General features: G+C 52.7%; 1 protein-coding gene across 2 annotated transcripts in view; it reads right to left on the bottom strand.

Annotated features, from left to right (window-relative positions):
* DTX4 (deltex E3 ubiquitin ligase 4) overlaps positions 1–17,313 on the bottom strand; it is a 28,342-nt gene extending 11,029 nt beyond the window's left edge. Inside the window, exons 1-6 of one of the 2 annotated variants that reach the window (XM_035012925.1) lie at positions 16,471–17,313; positions 10,133–10,194; positions 9,626–9,787; positions 7,027–7,088; positions 5,924–6,076; positions 2,525–2,686 (exon numbers count right to left, since the gene is read on the bottom strand). In XM_035012925.1, coding sequence (XP_034868816.1) covers positions 2,525–2,686; positions 5,924–6,076; positions 7,027–7,088; positions 9,626–9,787; positions 10,133–10,194; positions 16,471–17,087 — 1,218 coding nt within the window. In that variant the 5' untranslated portion in view covers positions 17,088–17,313. The remainder of the gene's footprint in view (positions 1–2,524; positions 2,687–5,923; positions 6,077–7,026; positions 7,089–9,625; positions 9,788–10,132; positions 10,195–16,470) is intronic. The other variant, XM_035012924.1, reaches the window with a different exon arrangement.
* Positions 17,314–24,228: the final 6,915 nt, after the last annotated feature.

The following is a 24,228-nucleotide window of genomic DNA, read 5'->3' as shown; positions in this document are numbered from 1 at the left end:
ATTTCCTCCCCGCTACAACTCCGCTGTGTCCTCCCACTACAAATCTCTCCATTTCTTCATGGTTCTCCAAGCTCTACTACCATGTGCCCTGCACCAGAAAGTCTCCTCCGACCCTCCCAGATAGACAGACATAAGCCCTCTTCCTCACCCTGAGAAGTACCATACTCCAATAAGGCCAGTGACCAGGCACTAGAACCTCAGCACTGCGCCCAATACCACAATGTGCACATACAAATGTCATCTCCTAGCCTTCCAAACCCTCTGCACAGGAGGTTCCCAGCTATACAGATAAAGAAACCGAGCTCAGAAAGGTCAAGGGGTCGCCCAAAGTCCCAGCCAATAAGGAGTCAACCAGCAGTCAGAACCCAGGTCTGCCAGACTCTGGGGACCCTGTGTGGCCTCCCACAGCATTCATCAATGGTGCACACCGTGTTTTGCTCTATAGTTTTGTGATGTGTATTTATTTTTCCTGACTGGCTGGTAAGTCCCTCAAGGAAGAACCATGTTTTTTATTCAGTTCTTTTCTTTTACAGACAATCACACACCCCTGTTTTATTTCTTCCATGTGACTTATCACTAGTTGGAAGTCCTTGGTTGCGCATCTGTCTGTGGTCTTCCTCATCCCCCTTGAGTGGGGACATGAGGGGAGCAAGGACTGTCCGTTTTGTTCACCATTGTTTCTCCAGCACCTAGAATGTGCCTGGCCCATAATCCATCTCTCAATATTTGTTAAATAAGAGACAGGGGCGCCTGGGTGGCTCAGTCAGTTAAGCGTCTGCCTTCGGCTCAAGTCATGATCTCGGGGTGCTGGGATCGAGCCCTGTGTGGGGGCTCCCTGCTCAGCGGGAGGTCTGCTTCTCCCTTTCCCTCTATCCTTCCCCCTGCTCATGCTCTCTCCCTCTCTCAATCTCTCTCTCCCAAATAAATAAAGTCTTTAAAAAAAATAAGAGACAAAATGGAAGAAGGCAAGGAGGAGGGAGGAGGGAAGGATAAACTAATACATATTTGCCCAATAAACGAATCCAGTAAGTACCCTAGATCATTTTGGAAAAGCTTCAATGTGTGATGGAAGGAACACATTTGTATTTACTGGCAGGAATACTGTTCAATTTGTTCCTTAGGACTGCCTTTCAAAGAATCAAAAGAGGAGAGAAATGCCCTTCCCCCAAATCAAAGCCAAGGAACATCTATCAAATATTAAATGCAAATGCCATTTGACAAAGAAACTCTACTTCTGGAAAATTATTCTACAGATACACTCACAGGCATACAAGGTTTTTCACTACAGCATTATTTATTGTAGTAAAAGATTGGAAACAATCCATATGCCCGTCAAATGGAGACTGTTGAATATAAACTATGGTACATTTACATGATGGATTATCACCCAGAGCTAAGAAGGAACAAGGAAGATATACTGACATGGGGAGATCTACAAACTCTATTGTTAATTGAAAAATGCAGGGCGCAGAACGGTGTGTCTAATATGTCATGTTTTGGGTGCGCATGGGCGGGGCGGAAAGCATCTTCGCTGCGCAGGCAGAGAGAAAGCTGGGGGAACGCAAGAAAGTCAGAACAATGGCGGAAGGTCAGGGGCAGGGGCTGAGACCGTGTAGATGGGAGAAAGGAAACTTTTCACAGTATAAAATTATCTTAGCCCTCTCGGGCTGCTGTAACCAAATGCCACAGGCAGGGCGGCTTAAACAACACAAGTGTATTTGACACCATTCCGGAGGCTGGGAAGTCTAGCGCCAGCAGATCCAGCGTCTAGTGGGCACCCCCTTCCTGGTTCACAGAGCCTGTCTTCTCCCTGTGGCCTCGATGAGGCAAGGGGAGGGGGTCCCTGGGGGCTCTTCTACAAGGGCACCCATCCCGTTCGTGGGGGCTCCACCACATAACCTGTTCGGTTTCACGGGTTCCCAGCTGGACAGGAACTTGCACCTGGGGTCTCTCCCACCTCTGATCTACATGGTCTGTAGGCCAGACCTCAGATTTAGACTTTCGAGTTGATGCTGGAATGAGTTAAGACTTTGGGCACTATTGGAATAGAATGCATTTTGCACGAAAGGACAGGAAGCTGATGGGATGCTGTAGACTGAAAGTCTGTGTCCCTCCGAAATTAATGGGTTGAAATCTAACCCCAAGGTGACGGTATTTGGAGGCGGGGCCGTGGCGGGGGGTTGGGGGTGATAAGGTGAACCCTCCTGAATGGGATCAGAAAGGAACCCTCCCTTATGAAAAAGACCCCAGAGAGCTCCCTGGCCCCTCCTGCCATGAGGACACAGCAAAAAGACATCTATGGACTAGGAGACAGGCCCTTACCACACAGTGAATCTGTCAGCACCTTGACCTTGGACTTCCCAGCCTCCAGAACTGCGAGAAATAAATTCCTGTTGTTTAAAAGCCACCCAGTCTGTGGTATTTTGTTACAGCCGCCTGAACAGATTAAGACACACATATTTCCTGCCAACATGTAAACCTAAAAAAAAAAAAAAAAATAGCCAGTGGCTGAGAGTGAGCTCACCTGAATGCCGGGAGGGATGCTGTAGATGATCCGGATGGTTTTGCAGTCGGGGTGGCCAGGCAGGGAGTGAGGGATGAGGTGGTACTCCATCTTCCCCGGAGGCTGGGTGCCTGTCTTCACTCCATAAATGGTCTTACAGGTTGGACACTGCAGACTTCCATCCTGAGGGGACAAGGCCGGAACAGCCACATTGGGAATCAGTTTTGGTAACAACCTCCCCACCTAACGCTGGAAGGAAACGAAGATAAAGGGCCAGGGGAACGAAATGCACCCAAATAAGTAAATCCCACAACTCAGCTCCCTGCTAAGGGGCATGTAAGAGAGACCCCACCCTTGAAAGGGAGACCAGCTCACGGGGGCAGGTTAAATCATTATTTATCCGCTAAGTACCAAATGAGTGGGGCAGACAACAAAGTACCAGGGAGTAGCCATTGCCAAACTGCCAAGCATCACAACCCCTGAGGAGTTCGCTAGAAATAAAGATGCCTGGACCCCACCCCAGGACACCGAGTTGGACTGGTTGGGGGTAGGGGGTTACCTACGGAACATAGCGGTTAAGAGTAAGAACTCTGAAGTCAAACCACCTGGATTTGATTCTCAGCTCTGCCATCTACCTGCTGTGTGACCTTGAGCAAATTAATTAACCTCTCTGAGTCTTGTTTTTGTTTTTGTTTGTTTGTTTGTTTTTTCACAGAACAAGGAAAATAATAGTATCTATCTCACCGGGTTGTTGGAAGGATTAAGTTAGATAACCCACAGGAAATCTTGCACGCCATGAAGTGGTGTATCTAAATGTTACCCGTGCTCTTATCATCTCTGTGGCAAGTCTAATGTTCATACAGTTTGCAAACCACTGCTCTGAAAAGACAAAGTGGGTGCCATGTGCCGGAGTAGATGAAGCTGACTTTTAAGAAAATGATCCCTGGGGGCGCCTGGGTGGCTCAGTTGGTTAAGCGACTGCCTTCAGCTCAGGTCATGATCCTGGAGTCCCTGGATCGAGTCCTGCATCGGGCTCTCTGCTCGGCGGGGAGCCTGCTTCTGCCTCTGACCCTCCCCCCTCTAATGTGCTCTCTCTTTCTCATTCTCTCTGTCTCAAATAAATAAAAATTAAAAAGAAAAAAAGAAAAAGAAAATGATCCCTGAAGAAGAGCTGTGAATTGGCTTTGAAGGAGGGAGGATAAGGTCTGCACATGCAGTGAAGGAGGGAATGAGTTGTTAGTTATAGCATTTTAAACCTTACAACAGAGTTTACATCTTGTTTCATTCTGGCCTCACCTGATAGTGGCTGAAAAGGAATATTAGCCTTATTATTACTATTAGTCTTAAAAATGAGTCCCTTTGACAGGGAGGGAAACTGAGGCACAGCACAGTTGAAGGCCAGGGCCCCAGCAGGTGTGTGTAAACACCCCAGCTCCGCATTGCACCTTGGGGGCTGTGTTGGGGGGCAGGGCCAGACTCCGGATGCAGAGATATAAGGGGCCCTGGCTTCAGAGCGGGGCCCAGCGAGGCGTGAACTGCATGGGTGGGAGGAGCCTTGTTCCCAGGCTTTCCAGAAGAGAGTGGGTGAGAAGGAAGACCTGAGCAGGGAGCCGCGTGTGCAGAAAGGGCTGTGGCATAACAGGGACCGGAGTGCTCCAGGACGTCTGCACCACCTCAGGAGGACAGAGATCCTCTGTGGAGCTATCTGGGGACTTTTCAATGGAAGCTCTATGAATTTAAAAGAATAACTTGTATTCAGGGTGATGGAGAAGGTTCCTTCATGTGATCAATGGATAGGAACCCAAGGCTTGGGGTCAAGAGCCCACGGTCCCGCTCTCTGCTCTGGCCTTAACTTGCTTCATGACCTTGGGGGTGAATCACTTCATTTGTCTCTGGGCCCTCTTGTTCCCTCTTCTGTGCAAAGAAAATTTAAAATGCATGCTTCAAAGTATTAGTGCAAAAAGAATGAAGGCCAGTGTCTTGAGACATATTTCTGAAGCACTATGGAAGTAAATACAGAGGTGCTAGATTATTCTTGAAAACAGATACCAAAAATGGAATGAATGTGCTAAAACCCCCTTTAAATCCAAAATAACCTCTTAAAACGCAAAATCCCAATGAAACCTTTTAACCTAGGGTCAGAAAAGTGAGCACCAGACCAGACAGGCATCATCCATCAGTGACTGAGCTTGAGCTCTCTGAGACGAGAAAGATCCCAAGGTCAGCACTATGGGAACTTAAATCACAGGACTATATAAAGATGAAGGGGAAAAAATTACAGCTATCATATCTAGGAGATATCAAATTGAATAATAATGGTAATAATACCCTGCAAGTAGGTGTTGTTTTATCTCCATTTCCAGATGGAAAATGAAATCTCAGAGATTGAAAATCTGGCCCAAGGTCATTCAGTTGCTAAGCCAGGGTTCCAGCTTGGGTCTGCTGCCTCTCTTGCCTCTACTTTTTCCCACAGCAAGAGAAGTCCATAGCACTCTCCGAAGACTTTTTTTTGGGAGGGGGGATGAATAAGCAGCTGGCGATACCAGGGAAATCTCAGACTCTGATGCCATCCAAGCTGGGTCTGGAGAAGCAAGTAGGATTTGAATTCATGGAGATAGGGGAGTGATGGTTATTCCCAGGACAGCAAAGAACTTGAGAAGAGTCAGTGGCTTCGTAAAAGCTCGAACAGTGTAAGGAGAGAGTTGTCATCTCAGGAGACTCTCAGATTCCTGGGAACCAGCCTCCTGGAGGAATACCACCCCACCATCAGTGATGGACAAGACAAGCACCACAAACGGCCCTCCCCTCCTCCAACAGGGAGGTTCAAAGGCCTACCAGGAATACTTTGGCAACAGTCCCTAATGCCTCTGAAGGGGCAATTGAGGGTGTTTTGAAATTGTCCAAAGAAAATGAATTGTAGGAGCGCCTGGGTGGCTCAGTCAGTTGGGCGTCTGCCTTTGGCTCAGGCCATGATCCCGGGTCCTGGGATCGAGCCCCACGTCGGGCTCCCTGCTCAGTGGGGAGCCTGCTTCTCCCTCTCCCTCTGCCTGCCTCTCTGCCTACTTGTGCTCTCTCTCTATCTCTCTGTCAAATAAATAAATAAAATCTTGAAAACAAAAAAGAAAGAAAATGAATTGTAATGAAAATCACTAGCCCTGGAGAAGGACAAGTAATTAGGGAAATCCATCTACACTGGTAGTAATGAACACCCCCACGGGCCCATTGTCATGGACCCCCCCGCCAAAAAAACCCCTCAGGGACTGGAAGTCTATACCTCTCAGACCATCCCACCCAGTGTAGAGACTGGGGGCAGTTGGCTAAGACAGGTTATCATTTTGTGGAGGCCTGATCCTGATCACCGGGGTGCAACCCCAACAGGGCCCAGCGTGGGAGGTGGGCGCCCCACGGGCCGGCACTAACCTTGTTGCCATTGTTGTACATAGCGACCAGGCAGTAAATGTGGTAGATGTGGCCGCATCTGGACAGCTTGCCCACCAGGTCAGGCTTGACTGTTGGCTGCAGGCCCTTGTAGCCCGAGGGGGCCGTGAGGCGCTCCATGCAGATGGTGCAGTCCTGGGGGAGGGGGTACAGAGCAGAGAAGCTGTCAGCTCTCACCTGGCCCAGGAAGCCAGAGCATCTCCACCGTGACTCTTGCATGGTCAGAAGTCAGGCGAACTGTCCCTCCTACTCTTCTAGAAAACTCACAAACCAAGGTAGAGACAGATGTGCCTTTGGGAATCTCAATATAGCTTTACCTCACTTTACACAACAGAACAGTTCTTCAAATAATTGCTGGTGGTGGTCCGTGCTTACCTGGGGCTCACCCCCAAAGCTGTAATCTCCTTCAGGGCTATGGATGATGCACTGTCCTTTCCTGGTGTTCTCCAGTGACTTGGGGAGGAAATAGACTCTTGCCGATAGACCCTTTAAGCTGAACGTTTGCAAAGGAACTGCCCCTCAAGTGTGCCAGACGGGCTGCTACTTAAATAAGTCTATAAGAGGATTTCTCAACCTTGGTGCTACTTGCATTTGGGGTTGGAGAATTCTTCGCTGAGGGGGCTGTCCTGGGCACGGGTGGGTGTTTGGCATCCTTGGCCTGTGCCCACAAGCATTCCCTCTCCCCTCCAGACATGCAAAATCCCTCTGGCTGAGAACCACCGATCTACATCAAACCCATTGACTCTGGTTTCTCTTCAGATCGCATAAATCTTTCGCCTTTGCCATCAAACCCATTGAAAAGTCAGTTCATGATATGATAATGTAGCTTATCCTACTGTTGGTCTTAAATTCAGACTGTTAATGGAAAGGTGGCTTAGAATCAATCAGCCCTTTGCTGAACGGGGTGGGTGGGGGGTCAGGGGGTGTCTGCAGCTCCAGACCACCAACCTCGGAGCCCTGTGTCAGCTCTGACCAGCTCTGTACCAGTCAGGACACAGAAAGCTGCTCCCACTGCATCCTGCAGAAAAATCCGGCAGGGGAAATGCTGGGGGGTGCAAGTCCTGACCTGCTCCCCCTGCGCTCACCTCATCTGGCGGGTGCCGGACTTTCTGCAGATACTTCTTCAACACTTCTTCAGGGGTTTTACCTGTTGGGGGACAGGATGGTTGGTGGGCCACCAAGACAGACATAAGGGGTCAAACAGCCTTGTCAAGTGGGGCATGCCAGAGAGGGGAGTTATCAGCCAGGCTCCAAGCAGGAAAGGGGAGGAATTCATTCTGCAATCGGATTTTAGACTCTGAAAGGGAATCAGCAGATGGAGGAGGAGGTGGGAGGTGTTCGTGCCCATCTTTACCTCCTGCAGTCTTCTCCCTGACAAACGCCCCCTCCCCACCCCGTACCTATTTTCAACAAACCCGCTTTTGGCCTGAGATAGGCTGAGTGGGTTTCTCTTCCATATAATCAGAGCCTGGGCAATGCCCAAAGCATGTGGTGAGGCGACAGCTGGAGGAACTGTGTAAACTGTTACACGTTAAAAAAAAAAACCAACAAGGGGCGCCTGGGTGGCTCAGTTGGTTAAGCGACTGCCTTCGGCTCAGGTCATGATCCTGGAGTCCCAGGATCGAGTCCCGCATCGGGCTCCCTGCTCCGCGGGGGGTCTGCTTCTCCCTCTGACCCTCCTCCCTCTCATGCTCTCTGTCTCTCATTCTCTCTGTCTCAAATAAATAAATAAAATCTTTAAAAAAAAAAAAAACCTGGGGCGCCTCAGTGGCTCAGTCAGTTAAGCGACTGCCTTTGGCTCAGGTCATGATCCTGGAGTCCCAGGATCGAGTCCCACATCGGGCTCCCTGCTCAGCGGGGAGTCTGCTTCTCCCTCTGACTCTCCTCCCTCTCATGCTCTCTCTATCTCATTCTCTCTCTCAAATAAATAAATAAAATCTTTAAAACAAAAACAAAAACAAAAAAACCCCCCATGAGGTAGGCTTATCACTTTCCTTTTACATCGTGCTAAGTACTGTCTCGATCTATAATGTGGTGTCGGGGTGATGTTATTTCCCTGGGGAAGCAGGAAGCGGTGCCCACAGCTTCGGGATGCTGTTTGTCGGCTGAACCTCCTTCAGGGCCTCCTTCCCGCCTGTGCGCAATCCGGCCACTAAGGGGTCAGAATCTGTGCCTACACACTCGCCCCGAAGGACCCCCCCCTCAGCTCTGCGGCTGCCCTTTCTGGCTGCTGGTACTGGTTGTTAAATGTTTTGACCATCACCCCAAGCCCCCACCCTGCAACCACGTTTTGCAGTTCCAGTGGGATCGCACCTACATGGTAACTTGGCCCAGGGCCTGGCAAGTAACAGGCTCTCAATTCTTAGACGCAGGACCGTGGCAAGGAAGGGCCTGCCTCCCGGCTCTTGTCTCTGCTGCGAGCAGAGACAGCCCTGCAGTGGGGAAGCAGCTCGCCAGGCTGCCGTGATTCCGGAGTTTCTTTGGGGACGGGCCCCGGAGGCGGCAGCCCCAGTCTGAAGGCAGGAGGCAGGATGACTCGGCCAAAAAAGGGTCAGTGCCTCCCTGGGCACCTACGTCTCTTAGCCGCTCTGAGCTTCCGTTTTCTCACCTATAAAATGGGGAAGAGCAACAGCTCTTGCTCAGAGGGTTGCTTTGACAATTCAGAGAGCGGATGGACGCACAGTCCTTTAGAGCTGTTCCAGCTAAGGGTCCAACGTGAGCTATTAATAATCACAGGAAGAGCGCGAAAGTGTGAAATCCCGTCATTTCCCATCAGATGATGAACAAGGCAATCGAGTTCATTTAAGTAGAGAACTTTTGATGGAGCAGGAAAGTAGGGCAAGGGTTTGAAGAGGCGGATCATGCAACCACCAAGAGCCGGGAGGCAGGCCCTTCCTTGCCACGGTCCTGCTTCTAAGAATTAAGCTTCTTTTAATTGAGAGCCTGTTACTTGCCAGGCCCTGGGCCAAGTTACCATGTAGGTGCGATCCCACTGGAACTGCAAAACGTGGTTGCAGGGTGGGGGCTTGGGGTGATGGTCAAAACATTTAACAACCAGTACCAGCAGCCAGAAAGGGCAGCCGCAGAGCTGAGAGGGGGTCCTTCGGGGCGAGTGTGTAGGCACAGATTCTGACCCCTTAGTTGCCGGATTGTGCACAGGCGGGAAGGAGGCCCTGAAGGAAGGTTCGCATGGCCAGAGTCTAGGGGCTCTAGAGGGACACAGGACAGTGGTTACTCCCTAGCTGCATGGATGCATTCTGGGGCACCCCTGCCCGATACTGGCTGTGAGCATTTTCACCCCAGCAGAAAGGTCTGAAAACAGACTCTCTGCGGTCACACGACTTGCAAGTGGCAAAGTTGGGGTTTGAACCCAGTCTGTTTGGGTTCCAGTGCCACAGCGATCTTCCTCTGTATTGTATTTTATTTGCGTCACACTTCGTGGTTTTATGTTTCTATATTTCTGTGCTGCATTTTTATCCTTCTTAAAAGCGTCTCCATCTGATTCAGACACAATCCACTTTGGTACCATCATCAGAACAGGTACTAGCTGGGCCCACTTAGCAGAGGCAGAAATGAAGGCACACAGGGTGAAGCCATGGGTATGACCTTTAGTGATGATGGCCGAGCCAAGGCTGGGGCCCAAACCTTTGACTCCTGTACCCCTCAAGATAAGGAGGCCAATACCTTTCTTGGCTTGTTTTTTGGTAGTCTTGCGGCTCGTGTTGGAAACCCCTGGGATGGATTTGATTTCGCTCTTGCTGACCGGGGGTGGGTGGAGGACCAGCTTTGGGGGCCTGGTGAGACACACAGGCAGCCCCGCGGCGCTCATGAGAATCCCAGTGATTCCTGGAAGGGCAGGGCATGAAGAAGGACTGCAGAGTTAGCTCCCAACATCCCATAAACTCCCCTCCCCATAAACCTACCCTCCTGCTTCCCAGCAGAGTTCTCGGAACCCGCTTATTCTCTACCTCCCCTTCCTCGTAGCTTTCCCCAGAAATATATGCATTCACTCACCTTCAACAGCATGCTTTGCTTTTAACAATCAGTTCTCCCCACACTCTTCCTGCCCTTCCAGCCCTACTCCTAAAATCCTCATTCACTTTAATTCTTTCTCTTTTATAAATTGCTCACTACCGACTTTACTGCTTCCTTTTTCTGCCCCAAGCAAGGGCAGCCCAGGGTCTCTCTTACCTGCCAAGGCAGGATTCACAGGACTGGACCCATTTAGGTTCTTCACTGGCACGGTGGGGACCCTGTGGAAGGCAAGAACAGGTACGTTATGGTTTTGACAAGCGGGACAAAATGGGTCAGTGTTGGAAACCCCAAAATTCACCCACTGAGGGGTTCCCCTTTTATACAGAAACTACGTATCCCTACTAAAGTCAGAGTCAGTTCTTAGCACCACAACCAGAAGGGTTCCCTTTATTTATTTTTAAAGATTTTATTGATTTATTTTGGGGGGGAGGGGCAGAGGGAGAGGGAGACAGAGAATCTCAAGCAGACTCCTAGCTGAGTGTGGTGTCCGATGTGGGACTCGATCCCAGGATCCTGAGATCATGACCTGAGCTGAGATCAAGAATCGGATGCTCATCCGACTGAGTCACCCTGGCATCCCTAGAAGCGTTACCTTTAAAATCTAAGACCAGGTCACCCTTCCACTCAGAACCCCAAAACTCAGAATGGCTCCTCAGTTCACCCAAGGTCCCAGCAATGCCCACACAGCCCTGTGTGACCTGCCAACGCCCTCCACTCTCAAGCCCTCACCTCCCTGGTCTCTCCACATATCGCTCACCATCTCCTTCGGCTCCAGCTCTTCTTCCCAAATGCCAGCCATGCCCCTTCCTCGGAGCCTTTGCATACACTGTTCCCTCTGCCTGAAAGGCTCTACCACCAGAGAGCTGCTCAGCCTCCTCCTACGGATCCTCCGGTCGTGGCTGACCTTTTCGTGAGGTTCCTAAGACCATCTCATTTAATACTATGACTCATCCCTCTCATCCCACCTCAATCCCTCTTACCTCGCGCTATTTTTTTTTCATGGAACTTAAGATTTTTTAAAAATAAGTTGTTGCTTTATTACCTTCCCTTCCAGAATCAGAGGCTCTGTAAGGGCAAATATCTTTGTTTCATTCAGAGCCTGACACTAGCAGGCATTCAGTGAGTATTGGTTGACAGAACGATAAATAAAGAAGCAAGTTCAAACCTGGGTGTACATAAGAGTCACCGAAGAAGCTTTTAAAAAGACAGAGCCCCCAGTGTGAATCAGAATTCCCACCGGGGGGCGCGGGGCAAGAACCTGAATTTCCACCAGCTTCTGCTGAGAGGATGCAGCCCAGCATTGGGAAACCACTGTTCCAATAGCTGTCACCCCTCCTTTTCCCTGAGAAATCTAAATATCAGGCAAAGCCTCCTCCTCTTTCTGTCCTTCTCCCCAGAAACCCGAGCCAGGCTGGAGAGGAGTCCGCACAGCTGCCTGGGAAAAGCAAGCCCTCCCACGATGCCGAAGAGAAAAATAGAGGACACGTGGGGCTGGGTCTTGCGCCATCTCCCCGCCCCACCCCCCCACCACCACCCAGGCTTCTACAGCTGGGCTCGGAGGGGAAGTGGGCTTGGAGACACATGGACTGGGTCACAGATGACTCCAGGAGCCAACAGTTCTGCTGTGGGGGCAGGGCTGTGCAGGGAAAACAGGAGGGGGAAGGGCATGTTCTGTTGTGTCTTTATATAGTTTATTATTTGTTTATTTGCCCATTCCTACTGAGCCCTACTCCGTTTGGGACGTTCCGTTAGAGCCTGGGGACACAGCAGTGGACAAGACAGCCCGTGGCCCTCCCTCTATGTGTGGTCATGGCGAAGAGGCATAGGACCCACCTGGTCCCACGCACAGTCGTAACAGCTCACGGTGTATAAATCCATCTCAGACTTCCAACAACCGACGCAAGAGGGGCTATTATCCTCAACCTCGTTTTAATAGGCAAGGAGGTTGTGGCACAGAGAGGTTAAGCAAACTTGATGGAGGCCACACAGCTAAGGATTCCCACCCAGGAAGTCTGGCCACGGAGCCCACTGTGGTAGCCACGCACCGGGCTGCATTCTCGTGTCCGTGTGAACCTGCTATCACCCCACGTTACAGACAGAGAACATGGGAGCGCAGAGAGAGTATGGAATAAACCCGCGACTAAGACAGAGGAGTTGGCATGGGGCTGAGCAGGGGCTCTGTCTGTCCCCCACAAGCCCGCAGGGATGGGTGCTTCCCTGGCTGAATCTTTGGCGGGGGCGGTGGGGGGGGGGGTGCTGTCCCTTCCCGGGATGCTGACATGTGCGCTGGGGCTGTAAGGATGTGAAAGAACAAATGTGGGAGTGTTTGTGTCTCAACAGGCCACCACAGGCTACTTTCCCCCCAGGATAAATCAAACCCGCATGGGGGGAGGGGAAGGCTGCATTCAACACAAAGGAAAGTCAGCCAAGGAAAGAGGCCCAGCCTTGCTTCTGGACTCCGTGGCCTGCCCCACAGGGCCAGGCATGGTAGGGTGGATGGGAGTCAGGAAAACCAGGTTCGAGTCCCAACCCTGCCGGTTAACTCCTCATGACCTCCCTCAATTTTTTCCGAGCCTCAATCTCCTTACCTGTGAACCTGTGAGGGTCTGGAGTTAGCAGATGCCAGGGGGACTTCCTGAAGATTCCCTACCTTAGTGCTTAAGAGCAAGGCAGCTGCCTGAGCCCTGGGTCTCCCACCCGAGCTGACTGGGCTCCCCACAGCTGGTCTGGGGACCCGCGTGGAGGGTCTATTCCCCGGCTCCCCACCAGGGGGCAGCGCTCGCAGTCCAGCCCCGCACCTGCCTTGCCCCTAGCAGCTCCAAGGCGGCCCCCCCACCCCAGCTGATAAGTAGCTGTGATCTGGGTGACAAAAGCCACCTTTGTTCCCACAAACTGGACTGGCAGGTTTCCACACCCAATCTGGTTAACCAGGAAAGAGTCCAATCCCCAGAGCACACCCTGGGCAGCCCAAGAACCCGGGGAGGGGGCCAGGCCTGAAGAGAGGGAGGGTCTGCATGAGGACCCTGGACTCCGGGAAATACTGTGGGAGAGGCGGTGTCCCTGTCTTTCCAGGAAAGGGACAACGTGTCGGTAGGCTCTGGATGGTGGCAGTGAACTGGTGGAGGGGGCTGTTTGCTTACGGAATGCAGAAGGGCACTGTGGAGGGCCAGCTTGGCCCGGCTTTGTGCCTTTGGTGGAGCCACACAGCCTCCCTGCACTTCGCTGACCACATCCGAGTCACCACACCCATAAACAGGACACCTCCATCTCTGTCCCCAGGGTCCCTGAGAGGATTTAGGTCAAATAATCTGTAAACAGGCAAGCTCTATGCAAATTGGGTGGTTGTTTACATTTTTGTTTCCCAACTATAAGAGGAAGTTGAGCTCGATAAAGCTTTTTCCTGCTGTAATAGTCCAATTTTCTCAGATTCTTGAGGACATCGAGCGTACAGTGTAAGGTTGAGAGGGGGGCAATGCTTAGGATTGTTGAGTTGGCCTTACCTGATCAGCTCCTCCCCCACGGTGGTGACTGGTTAAAATGGAAACCAGGGAGGTGGCCCATGTCGTCCCCACCGGTGGCACCCTGCGGGCGCCCCAGCTGTCATGCCTGAGCCCTCCTTCCAGAAATCGGCAACGCAATGACTGGCATGTGGCTCACATCCTCCCGGCAACTCGGCTCAGCCAAAGCCGTCTGGCCTAACCATCAGAAGACTCCCTCCCCCATGCCGCCGGGCTGTTCTCAGTTTCCATTTCTGTCCCTCAAGCACAGAACTAAGAAAAGAGAAGAGCTGGCAAGGTGGCAGAAGGAGGGGGCCGACAGCAGGAGAAAAGCTCTGCAGATACCATGGTGAGAAGGAGTGGGGGTTTTCTGGGGAGTTGTGAGCCGACCCAGGAATCCTCAGGCCGGACAACGGTCTTGTCTCTCCAGCAACCGAAGTCTCGCCAGAGATAGAGAAGCCTCAGTTCTGGAGGAGAGGGCCAGAGGGGCCACTCCGCAGCCCCCCTCTCGTCTCTTTAGAAACCCCCTGCTTGTGTCTCTGAATAATTCACAGGGTCTTTTGTTCCCCGCAAACCCTTCTCCTCAGCCCACCTCTCCCGCCCGCCCTGGTCTTCCTTTTTTCCGTGGGAAAGTTGCTTGAAGAGCTCGCGGACAGGGAGAGGAGGGGAAGGGGCCAGTCCACGACAGAAGGTCGATGGCAGTGCCGCACAAAGGGGACAAGCACGCTAATTAAATGGCCAAGAAAGACTGGAGGAGAAGGTGGTGGGGGGGGGGTGAGGGTGGTGGTAAGAGGTAGAAAAAGGAAAGGGCTGGAAGATAGAGGGGTAGGGCGGGGCCTCCCCTGTCAGGAAAACAGAGCAGAGAAAAAAGCTCGTTTCTATAGCCCTTTTGAAGGGGGGCGCTGCCCGGACCTCCGCGCCATTCTCTCGCTCCAATTCCACTGGCAGGCAGGGGGAATAAAGCGGAGAGATGAAGAGCTGCCGGCTGGCTCCCTGGGTGAGATTTAAAGTGATCTGGGAGTCCTTCCCCTCAGTTATGGCGTGAGGTCACTTGGCATTTGCCAAGGGCGCCAGCAATGAGGTGGGGCATCAGACTCTGCTCAGCTCTGACTTCAGTTCAGCGACTTTCAATAGACACAGGTGAATAAGAGCAGCTAATACTGACCAAACCCTTCTTAGGTGCCACACATTGTGCTAAATCTAGACACGGAGTATTTCATTCAGTTCTCGTGACAGCCCTGAGAAGGAAGGTACTATTACTCTCCCATGTTACAGATGAACAAACTGAAGACTGAGGGTGCATAATCTGCCCCAAGTTACACACCAAGGTACTTGAGTTCCCGCCTGGGTTGTCAGGCTCTGGAGGCTGTGTTTTTTGTCCACTATCCGAGCCTCCCTCTGCCACACAAATAATTACCCCAGAACTCTGTCAGAGGCCCCCAGGAGGCTGCTGGCTGACCTGGGGAAGAAAGAGAGCAGTGGTGTGGTTCAGGTGCCCATTCCCCTCTCCCAAATATTCTGCCAGCTCAGAAGTAGTCATAGGAAAATCCCATGCATCTGACCAGCACTTTACCATTTATAAATTGCCTTCACATACAGCGAGGAGCTGAGCTTTAGCCAATAGGGCAGAGGACGAGGGGAATAAACCCTGGGCTCCAACCCCCACTCTATGACACCTGAGCCGTGTGGCCCTCCTTGGAAAGTTAATTCTGAGCTGGTGCCCATGCCTGACACAGGGCCAGGGAATGAGGTAACACTGGAGAGTGCATCTGGTAAGCTCTCAAGGGATGAACTCCCTTTGTGGAGGTTTCCACAATGACTCCATGGGGCGGGCAAGGCGAGCCTGATGATCCCCACTTCATGCACAAGGAAACTGGACCTTGCAGAGGCTCTGTGGCTTCGTTTAGTGGCAGAGGCCGGAGTGAAGGCTGGGCCTCTCCTTCTGCAGCACACCCTCCTCCTCTTTCCTCCCACTGCTGAGCCTCTGTGTGCAGACAGCCTCCTCTGGGCAGCCTGAATTTCACACTCAGGGGTTCAACCTCACTGCAAACCGCCCTGACCGCCTGGGGCTCAGCGGTCACAGGTGGGGTCAGGCCCTTCTGGAGAAAGGAAGAGTAGGCCGTTGTGAGAGGCCCATCTCACCAGAAATCAGGAGCTGGCAAGGCAAAGGCTGTGGGCACCACATGGACCTGGGTCTCTCCCATTTGAAGATTGGGAAGACCAAGAAGATCATAAAAAACAGTGATCACAGAACCCACAGCAACACCAGGCTGTCACAGGAAGTCCTGAGACGACGCACAGAAGGTGCCTGGCACACATAGTAAGTACTCGCTAAATATGCGCTGTTAATTCCAATCTGGAGTTACCCCTCCAGTCTCCAGAGAGACCAAGGAAAGGGGCTGACCTCACGTGGCACCTACTGTGTGTCGGGCACTGTGGTGGGTGCCTACAGAGAAGCAGCACGGCCGAGTCAGAATAGTCTGGCCCTGACGTCAGACTTCCCGAAGTTTGAATCTTGGCCTCAGCCAATGATTGCTCCGAGCCTTTGAGCAAGAGAACCTCTGATTTCTTCATGGGTAAAATGGGATCGAAATGCCTACTTGCTTAAATGAGGTGATAAAGCTCCCACCAGATAGATCCTGGTGGGAGCCCATTTAGTACTGCCTGTTAGGGCATGGTGTGTGTAACCTTGAACCCTCAGCAGCTAGCCTAACATGGGGATTATCACCGGCATTTACACAGGAGGAAGTCAGGACTCTGGGATGTTAGGGCTCTGTCCCAAATCACATGGCTATGGCAAAGCTCTGACGGACCCCAGAGGCCAAGCCCACCCTTAGCCACCACACCATGCTGCCTTCCACCCGCAACCAGAGGGTCAGGACAAGACGACAGGGAGCTTAAGTCTGGGCAGCCCCTCTTTCATCTCTGGCCCAGCTCAGTCGGGTCCTATGCCCTTCCTTGATGGAAATGCTCAGAGGCAGCCTTGGAAGTACCTACCCAGAGGCGATCAGCACCCGGGACTGGGCAATGGCCAGTCGCTGCAGGCTGGTCCGATTTAAGGTCGCCAGGGCCACCCTTCCGGTCTTGCCGTTGGCTCCGGGGGGACTGGCGGGAGAGCCCGCCGTCACCCCTGCCGGCGCGCTGGAGGCCTGTCGCCGGATCGCCTGCGATGCGACAGTCTTCCCCGGCGCTCGGACGGTGCCCGTGCTGTCCAGTGGCTTGGCCCCGGGACCTGGCGGCGGGGGCAGCTTGAGCGCTCCAGGTGGGGGCATGCTCTTGCGGGCCGCTGGGGGCTGCAGGGGCCCGGTGCCCCCGTCGGCCACGGCCGCCTTGATGCTCATCACCAGAACGCACTGCGGGCAGGAGCAGGGCGGGGCCGCGGGCGAGGCGGCCGACGCGGGGCTGGCCGGCCAGGACTGGGCCCTGGGCAGGGTGCCGGTGACCATGGGGTAGATGAGATCCAGGCGCCGGCGGACGCGGCGTTGGCGCTGGGTCTGCCGGTTGATCTGGCCCATGGTGCTGAAGTCGATGACGTAGCTGAAGCCGATGGAAGTGAGGTCGATCCAGGGGTGCTGCTTCTCATAGGCGTGCTGGATGGTGATGCCCACTTCCATGTCATAGGGCGTCCAAGAACCGTTGTCGTTCTCCCACTCCCACACCACGCCCTTGCCGGGGGCCGAGGCCGGGTCGTAGTAGTTGCGGCGAACCGGGCGGAGGGTCCCTGCCACAGTGGGACGGAGGACAGGGTCAGGGTCAGCAAGCAATGAAACTGGACTGTGTTCCCTTCAGAGGCAAACGGGAGCCGGTCCCGCTGTGGGCGGGCCCTAGGCTGCCTGCTGAGGAATCGGCTTTGAACGAGACCCTTCCTGCCTCGAGGACTGTGCGGAGGCCCGGGGTGGCAGTGTGAAGGGTGTGGGGCCGTGCGGGGTACCACAAAGAGCACCTGCCCCTTCTTAGTCGGGAGACCTTGGTCTGCGGCCAGACTGATTCACTTCCCAGTTTATGTAGAACTCCCCAACCTCCTTCCCTCCCCTGAGAAACAGTGAGTCCTTCGCGGAACTTTTGTGAAAATTAAATGTGACCCACTTATTCATTCAACAAATATGTATCTGTATATGCCAGGTTCTGGATCTCTCCTGCACCCTGAAATTTGCACTAAGGCACCTAAAGCCCTCAACACAGAGTAGGTGCTCATAAGAATCATATCACTTCTCCCCTACTCTCTAAATGCCCCTGCCTGGAGGGCTATGAAGAGAAAGAACAAAGGGTCACGGAAGCCTAGAGGGCAGAGGAAGAAGACTGTCTCCAGGAAGGCAGCCCCCCAGCGGTGGAGCTAGAGATCCCGCTCCCTGTCCCTTTAAGGGTGCAGTAAAAACAAAAATAGAAAATCAGGTTGAGAGAACTCTCTTAACACTTGCGAGCTTTCAATCGTGTATCAAAGCAGTAATAATGATCATAATAATTTTCTGTTTCTCTAACATCTTTCTTTCAAAAGCCCAAACCCTCCTAAAGATAGGATTGTCTTCATTTTCAGTCTCACGGGGGGAGGGGGGCAGGGAAGGGGGGCCAGGGCTAGTGCAGGGAAGCTGCAGAGCAGAAATGAGCCTGCAGCACTGGAGGGAAACTAGGTCTGTAACTCTTGCCTCTTCCTCCCCTACCCACCCCAAACCTGGATTCAGACTCACGCCCAATCAGGGCTCATTTCATGGGTATCAACATCAAGGCTGAAGATGCCAGGGTCAAGGCAGGGTGAGGGGGCCTGGGACAGCTCCAAGGGTGCTTGAATCTCGCATCTGTCAGCTTAAGCTCTATCCATCAAAGTGGTGGGAAAAGGCTCCCCTTCGCCGGCCCCTGACCCACCCCCTCCTCCAACCCAGAGGGAGACACCAAGACCAGGGACAGAATTCCATTCAAGGGGGGAAGAAAAGGAACAATGGCTATTCAGGCCTTTGCCAGGGTCATAACCCACCCCCCACCCCAACTCCGAGCCCCTTAATGACCCAAAACATCAACATTCAGAGGCAGGAGGGAGAAGCAAAACAATCCCCCATTCAGCACCAGGACCTCTGCTGGGGGACCTGGAGGGGGGGGGCGGGATGGGAGGAAGAGAGGAGGAAGAGGGGGGGATGGGCAGGAGTACCCTGGTTTGCCTCCATTTCCTTCCTAAATAGCCAGCTTGCTGGGGAGCAAAGCCGATGGAAGTGAGGTCGATCCAGGGGTGCTGGCTTTGGGTCCAACAGTGGAGGCTCTGTCCCTTCCAGCTCTGTGATTAAGCCTCAGTTTCCTCCTCTGCTTGGGCCGGGTAGCGACTTCAAAGGGTGGATTTGAGGATTAAAGGAAGGAATGAATATAAAGCGCTAAAATAACACCTGCCATGGGGCAAGAGCTCAATAAAAGTTGGTTGATTATCATTGTAATTTACTTTCTATTATATGTCTAAGCAGGATGGAGGAGTCACAGGGAAAGTTTAGTTCAGAGGGTGTGGGGTGTGTGTCTGTGTGTGTAAGAGAGAGATTATATATAACTCCTTATACAATCTTTATTATTTGGAAGGCACCTAACTCATCCCATATGATCTTCATGGCAATCCTAAGAAACACCTTTTAGAAATGAGGAGATTAAGTTTAGAGAGCTTAAATGACCCTATTTTATATTCTCTCCAGGGTGGCAGGGGAAATGCACTTGTCCAGTGCTCCCCAATGTCCTCAAGAGGCATTTTTTACAACAGTGGGATCAATCCCAGAGACGCTGGAGAGCTGCCGCAGAACTTCTGGAAGCTAGCTGTGGCTCTCCCAGGTCTAGCTCCCCCATGCCTGTCTCTTCCTCTACTCCCAGCAGACAGATGCCCTTTTATCCTCCTGCACTCCCTCACCTACTATTCGCCAGGGCTCCCCCCACCCAGGTGCCCTCCTTTGCCATTTTTACCTATTGAAGTTGTCCTCATTCTGGTCCTATGCCATTTGCCACCCATTTCCTGAAATGTTCTCCCAGTCCAGGCCCCCCGCCTCAGGAGGTCGGGGGTGTGTATCTGCGTATGCCTGCCTGGTGTGTACCGGGGGCTCGGCATTCTTCATACGGGCCTTAAGTGGAGGCGCAGACACCACCATCTAGCTCTGTGCCCTAGGGCGGTGCATGGCACTCACGAGGGCTCCATAAACATGCTGTGATTGACTGAAGACTTCGGCTACTTTTTAATCATTTATCCCATGTTGCTGAGAACCCACTGCTCTGAGCAATTCGGACACTACTCAAATAGCTTATAATCTAAAACTAGACGAGTGTGCGAATGACTATTGATGAAGCAGAATATGCCAGAAGAAGGGTGCCAACAAAACGCACGTGGGCTGAGAAAATTCGCCCACATCCCCTCCGGGCTTAAACCCCTTCCGCGACCTCCCCTTAGGTCAGGACCTGACCCTCCCAGCCCCAATCTCTGCGGGCCCAACTCATGCCCTAATAAGCTCTGGACTTAGGTGCCACACTGGCCTCTTCGAGTCCCCCCCCCCCCCCCCCCCCCCCCTCCCGCCCCCCCCCCCCCCCCAAAAAGCCCTGGCCTTGGGGGCCCCCCCCGCCCCCTTCGGGCCCCCCCCCCCCCCCCCCGCCATGTTTCTCCTCTCTGGGCCTTTTCACAAGGCTGGTCCCTCCCCCAAACACTCTGGCATTCCTCTTTGCTGCTCATCCTTCAGAGTTCAGCTCATTTCTTCAAGGAAACTTCTCTGGGCTGCCCTGACCAGATGGGATTCCCACTCCTATTTTTTTTCTTTACAGCATTTATCTTGATGTGCAGTCATACATTTCTTGGTGTGATTAATTTGGTGAATGTCTGTCTCTCTCCAGTCCTGCTGAGCGGGTATCCGGGGGGTTTGCTCACGGTTGTATTCCCGGTGCCTGACATGTCCTAGGAGCTCCATAAATACTGACTGAATAAATGAAGGAATGATGGGTGGGAGAACATTTCCAGAAATGGGATGACAAGTATCGTAAGGCTTGAATGAGAAGGACAATTTCAATAGGCAAAAGGGGCATCTCAGTAGAAGGGGCTTTGTGAATAGTTGGGGGGACGGGGTGTCAGAGAACTCTAAGGGGATACATGAGGATAAAAAGGACATCAGTTTATCAGGAGTAGGGGAAAATATAAGGCAGAGTGGAAGAGAAACCTGGAAAGTTAGGTTAGAGCCAAAGCATAGACGGTCTGGAACGCCAGGCTGTGACGGGTTTTATTTGTAGGCAACGAGGAGCCAGTGAAGTCTGTGACACAGAGAAGTGACAGGACCAGAGATGCTCTGTTAATTAGTTCCACGTGAGAAGTAATGAGGGTCCTGGCAGTGAACATGAAAAGGAGGTGACAGACTGGAGGGACCCTACAGAGAAGTGGGTAGGACTTGACCTCGAGTAGCTGAATGCTTTCCCAGAGAGGTTCCAGGATCACCTGCTTCCGAATCTCCTGGGGTATGGATGAGCAACACCTTCTAGAGTACCCACTGGCCACTAGGAGGAATCATCAGCCTCTCCGGGGCCTGGGCCTAGGAATCTGCATGTGAATAACCGCCCTGGATTTTCATCATGCACGCCAATTTTAACAGCTGGGCCACATGGTCCATGTGCCTCGACACACTGGGCACCCGAAAGAGACTCCGAACGACAGAGTCGAAGAATCCTGAGGTCTTGACGATGGGCAAGTGGTAAATGGTGGCACGATTTGCAGGCAGAGCAGTGTCATGAGGAAGAGCTGGTTTTTGGAGGGAAAGGCGCTGAGTTCATTCAGCCCCAGCAGGTTAGTTAGAGACAGAAGGCAGACCTCAGAACCAAAGCTGTGGGACAAAAGAATGTCACTGGGGGATTTCACTTCTCTGATTATTTTCAGAGACCACCGTAATCTGGAATGTGCTGGCTAGTCCTGGCCTCCTCTAAACGCAGGACCATGAACTAGATGATCTGAGGAATCCATTTAGTCCTTGGGTGCAGTGACCCAAAGAAAAGGCCTCTAATGGGATAGGAATAAAGAATGTTCATAAACTCAGCAGGGAACAAGAGAAAGAAAATCAGTTTTTCCTGGCAACTCAGACACCTGCATTCCAAAGCACCTGAGATGTTTTGGCTCCTGGGAAATGGGAGAAACGCCTTCCAGGCATGACCCTGTCTCAAGGGCACATTACATCCGCGCATCACTGTGTCAGAGAAATTCCGGGCCTCTCCAAAGCGCCCCTCAGCCCCACTGGAATGTCCCAGGAGGGCAAAGTCCCAGATGTTCTGCTACTGGGGTATCCCACGTGCCTGGAACAGTGCCTGCACCCCGGAAGTGTTCACCGATGACGGAGTAGAGCGTGCGACACTTGATTTGTCATCTCAGCTCTGCCTTTGACTAGCTGTAAAACCTCGAGCAACTTAATCTCTTCCAGATTGTTGCCCTTCCTAAGATCGATGTGAGGACTAAACAAGACAAAGTGTGCAAGGGGCCTGGAGCATCCCCCACACTGTCACGACCACGTGGGCCTCATGACACTTGCCTCCTCCACCCCTGTGCTCACACAGGGCAGAGTACCCTGTGGGGACCTATCGGCTTCTGTCAAACCGTTCATCTCTCGCCATCTGACCTTTCTCACCATATTAAAGACATAAAAGAGGCAAAAGTTGCAGAGAAAACTGTGAGCTGGAAAGGGCTCTGCGTCGCACCAGGCCACTTCTAAGCAGCACCCTCACTGGTGCAGAGACCAAACCCATTCACCTGCCCAACTGCATGATGACAGGACAGGAACCAGAGGACTCTCAAGGCTGCTCTTTGTTCCACAGAGAAAAATGAGGCCTGAGCAGCTAAGGGACTTGTCCAAGGTCACACAGGAAGCCGATGAGTCTGGGGTGAGAGCCTGAGTCCTGTTTCCCCACTCCCAGCCTGGGGCTCCCCACGTCCCACTGCTGGAACCCTGGAGGTGGTGGCCATCAGATGTCCTGGAAGATACAAGGGGCTGGGACGCTGAAGGACAGCACTCCAGTCACTGCCCTGGGACAGAAAAGGTGAGTCCAGTCAAGATAAATGACCATACATGGATGGACAGGACCCAACCAAGGCTCTGGAAGCAGCCAAGACCATCCCCTCCACCGCCCCATCTCCTCCCTTCTTCCAGATTCCCTAGCCCAAAACACTCGCGGAGACCAGCACAGAGTGCAAATAAGCTCAAACCCAGAGTCGGTGTGGGGAGGAAGGGCCCAGGGCAAACAAAGGCGACAGAGGGTATCTGTGACCTCCCAGCCATCTCCCTGGAGACAGGGTGGGCGAGGCGGGAGCCCAGGGGAGCTGAGAGTCTGAGGCCTCCCTCCCGGCAGGGCAGGCAACTTCTGAAGAAACAGAGCTCCCATGTCAGGAAATGTCCCCACATAGAGGAGGCAACAAAAAAAGAGAGGACTCGCCTCTAGGCAGGGGACTTCCAGCTCTCCTTTGTTTGTGGGGATGTTTCTGGTTCCCAGCTTCAAACTGTGGCTTGGGGATGGCGGGTAATTTAATTAAACATTGCCAGGGCTTGGCTGAGGTTGCCTGGGCGCCGGCAGTATAAAGTTCCTACCCTGTCATGGCCTCATCAATGAGCTATATTGAGAGGAACTGAGTGTCTGTTGGCAGAGAAGGGGGAGGAGGGGGCTCCGAGCCCAGAAACCCAGAGATTCTATTCTGCTTTGACAAGCTCCTTGACAGCCCAGCATTCCTGGGAATTCAGCCCAGTGCCTTCGGCATCCAGCTCAGGGCTTGGCACTAGGAGAAAGGCGCTCAGTACCCACTCACCCACTGACCACTAACTAGAATGAGTGGATGAAATCTAAAGCGGTCTGAGTCGTGCGCCTCTAAGACAGACTGGAATGTAAAACAGACCCCAAGGCAGTCTTTAAAATGATGCAGGGCTAGCTCTCTGCCTCCAGTCTCCAGTCTGAGGAGCCACCAGGCGTAGTCAGCCTGTCCTCGTGGTCAGACCTGGGCGGGGTGGGGGGAGGAGGGGGGGATATAGATTCCGTCCCTCAACCCCGTTTTCTCTGTAACTTCACCTCTGTCGAAAGGGCACGCTTCATCTCTGTCTTAGACACCCCTAAACACTGATTAAACTTCACCCCTTCCCAAATGTGGGACAGGGGCTGGGACCTTTATGTCACCAGGGTGTTTCTCCATATGCTGCAGAGATCTAGTCTGAAACAGAAAAGTGAACACCTGCCTGTTTATTCTGAGCAGGACTGAAATGCCCGGTCAGGTGTCTTAACTGCTAGTCCTCCCTGGTCCCACCTCCAGGGCTCAGCAACCACCGCCCCCCCCCATCTGCTGCCTGCACCCTCACCTCCACAACCTTTACCCCAATTGCCCAATTACATTCTCCCCCTCCCCCTAGCCACACTTAATCCTCTTTCTCAATCTCCCCACATTCCTCCTCATTCCCTCCTCCCCCTGGTCTCTCTCAGCTCCACCACCCTCCCTTTCCCACTAGGGTTTAAGCCCCTCCAGATGCTAACACTTCTGGAATCCTTCCCCCCAGAAAGCTTTACTCAGCTGGCCAGTATCTGCAAAGTCCCTGGCAAAGAGGCTTTTGGGAGTTATGACTAAAGATGGGGACATGAGGGTGGAAAGACGTCCCTTTCCCATGACAATCCTAATTAGCACACAGGATGTGGGGGCTTTCCAAGGAGGCTGGGATGCCCTGCTCAAGCAGCTGTTCTCGATCCTCTGGGACTCCCCGGGTCATCCTCTCTAGCCCCTCCCCACCACACCTGCTTCTCCAGGCT

This window comes from Mirounga leonina, unplaced genomic scaffold, assembly GCF_011800145.1.
Source record: "Mirounga leonina isolate KUSES-001 unplaced genomic scaffold, KU_Mleo_1.0 Mir_166, whole genome shotgun sequence".
In the NCBI taxonomy this organism is placed as follows: domain Eukaryota; kingdom Metazoa; phylum Chordata; class Mammalia; order Carnivora; family Phocidae; genus Mirounga; species Mirounga leonina.
This window is presented reverse-complemented; position numbering and strand designations above follow the sequence as displayed.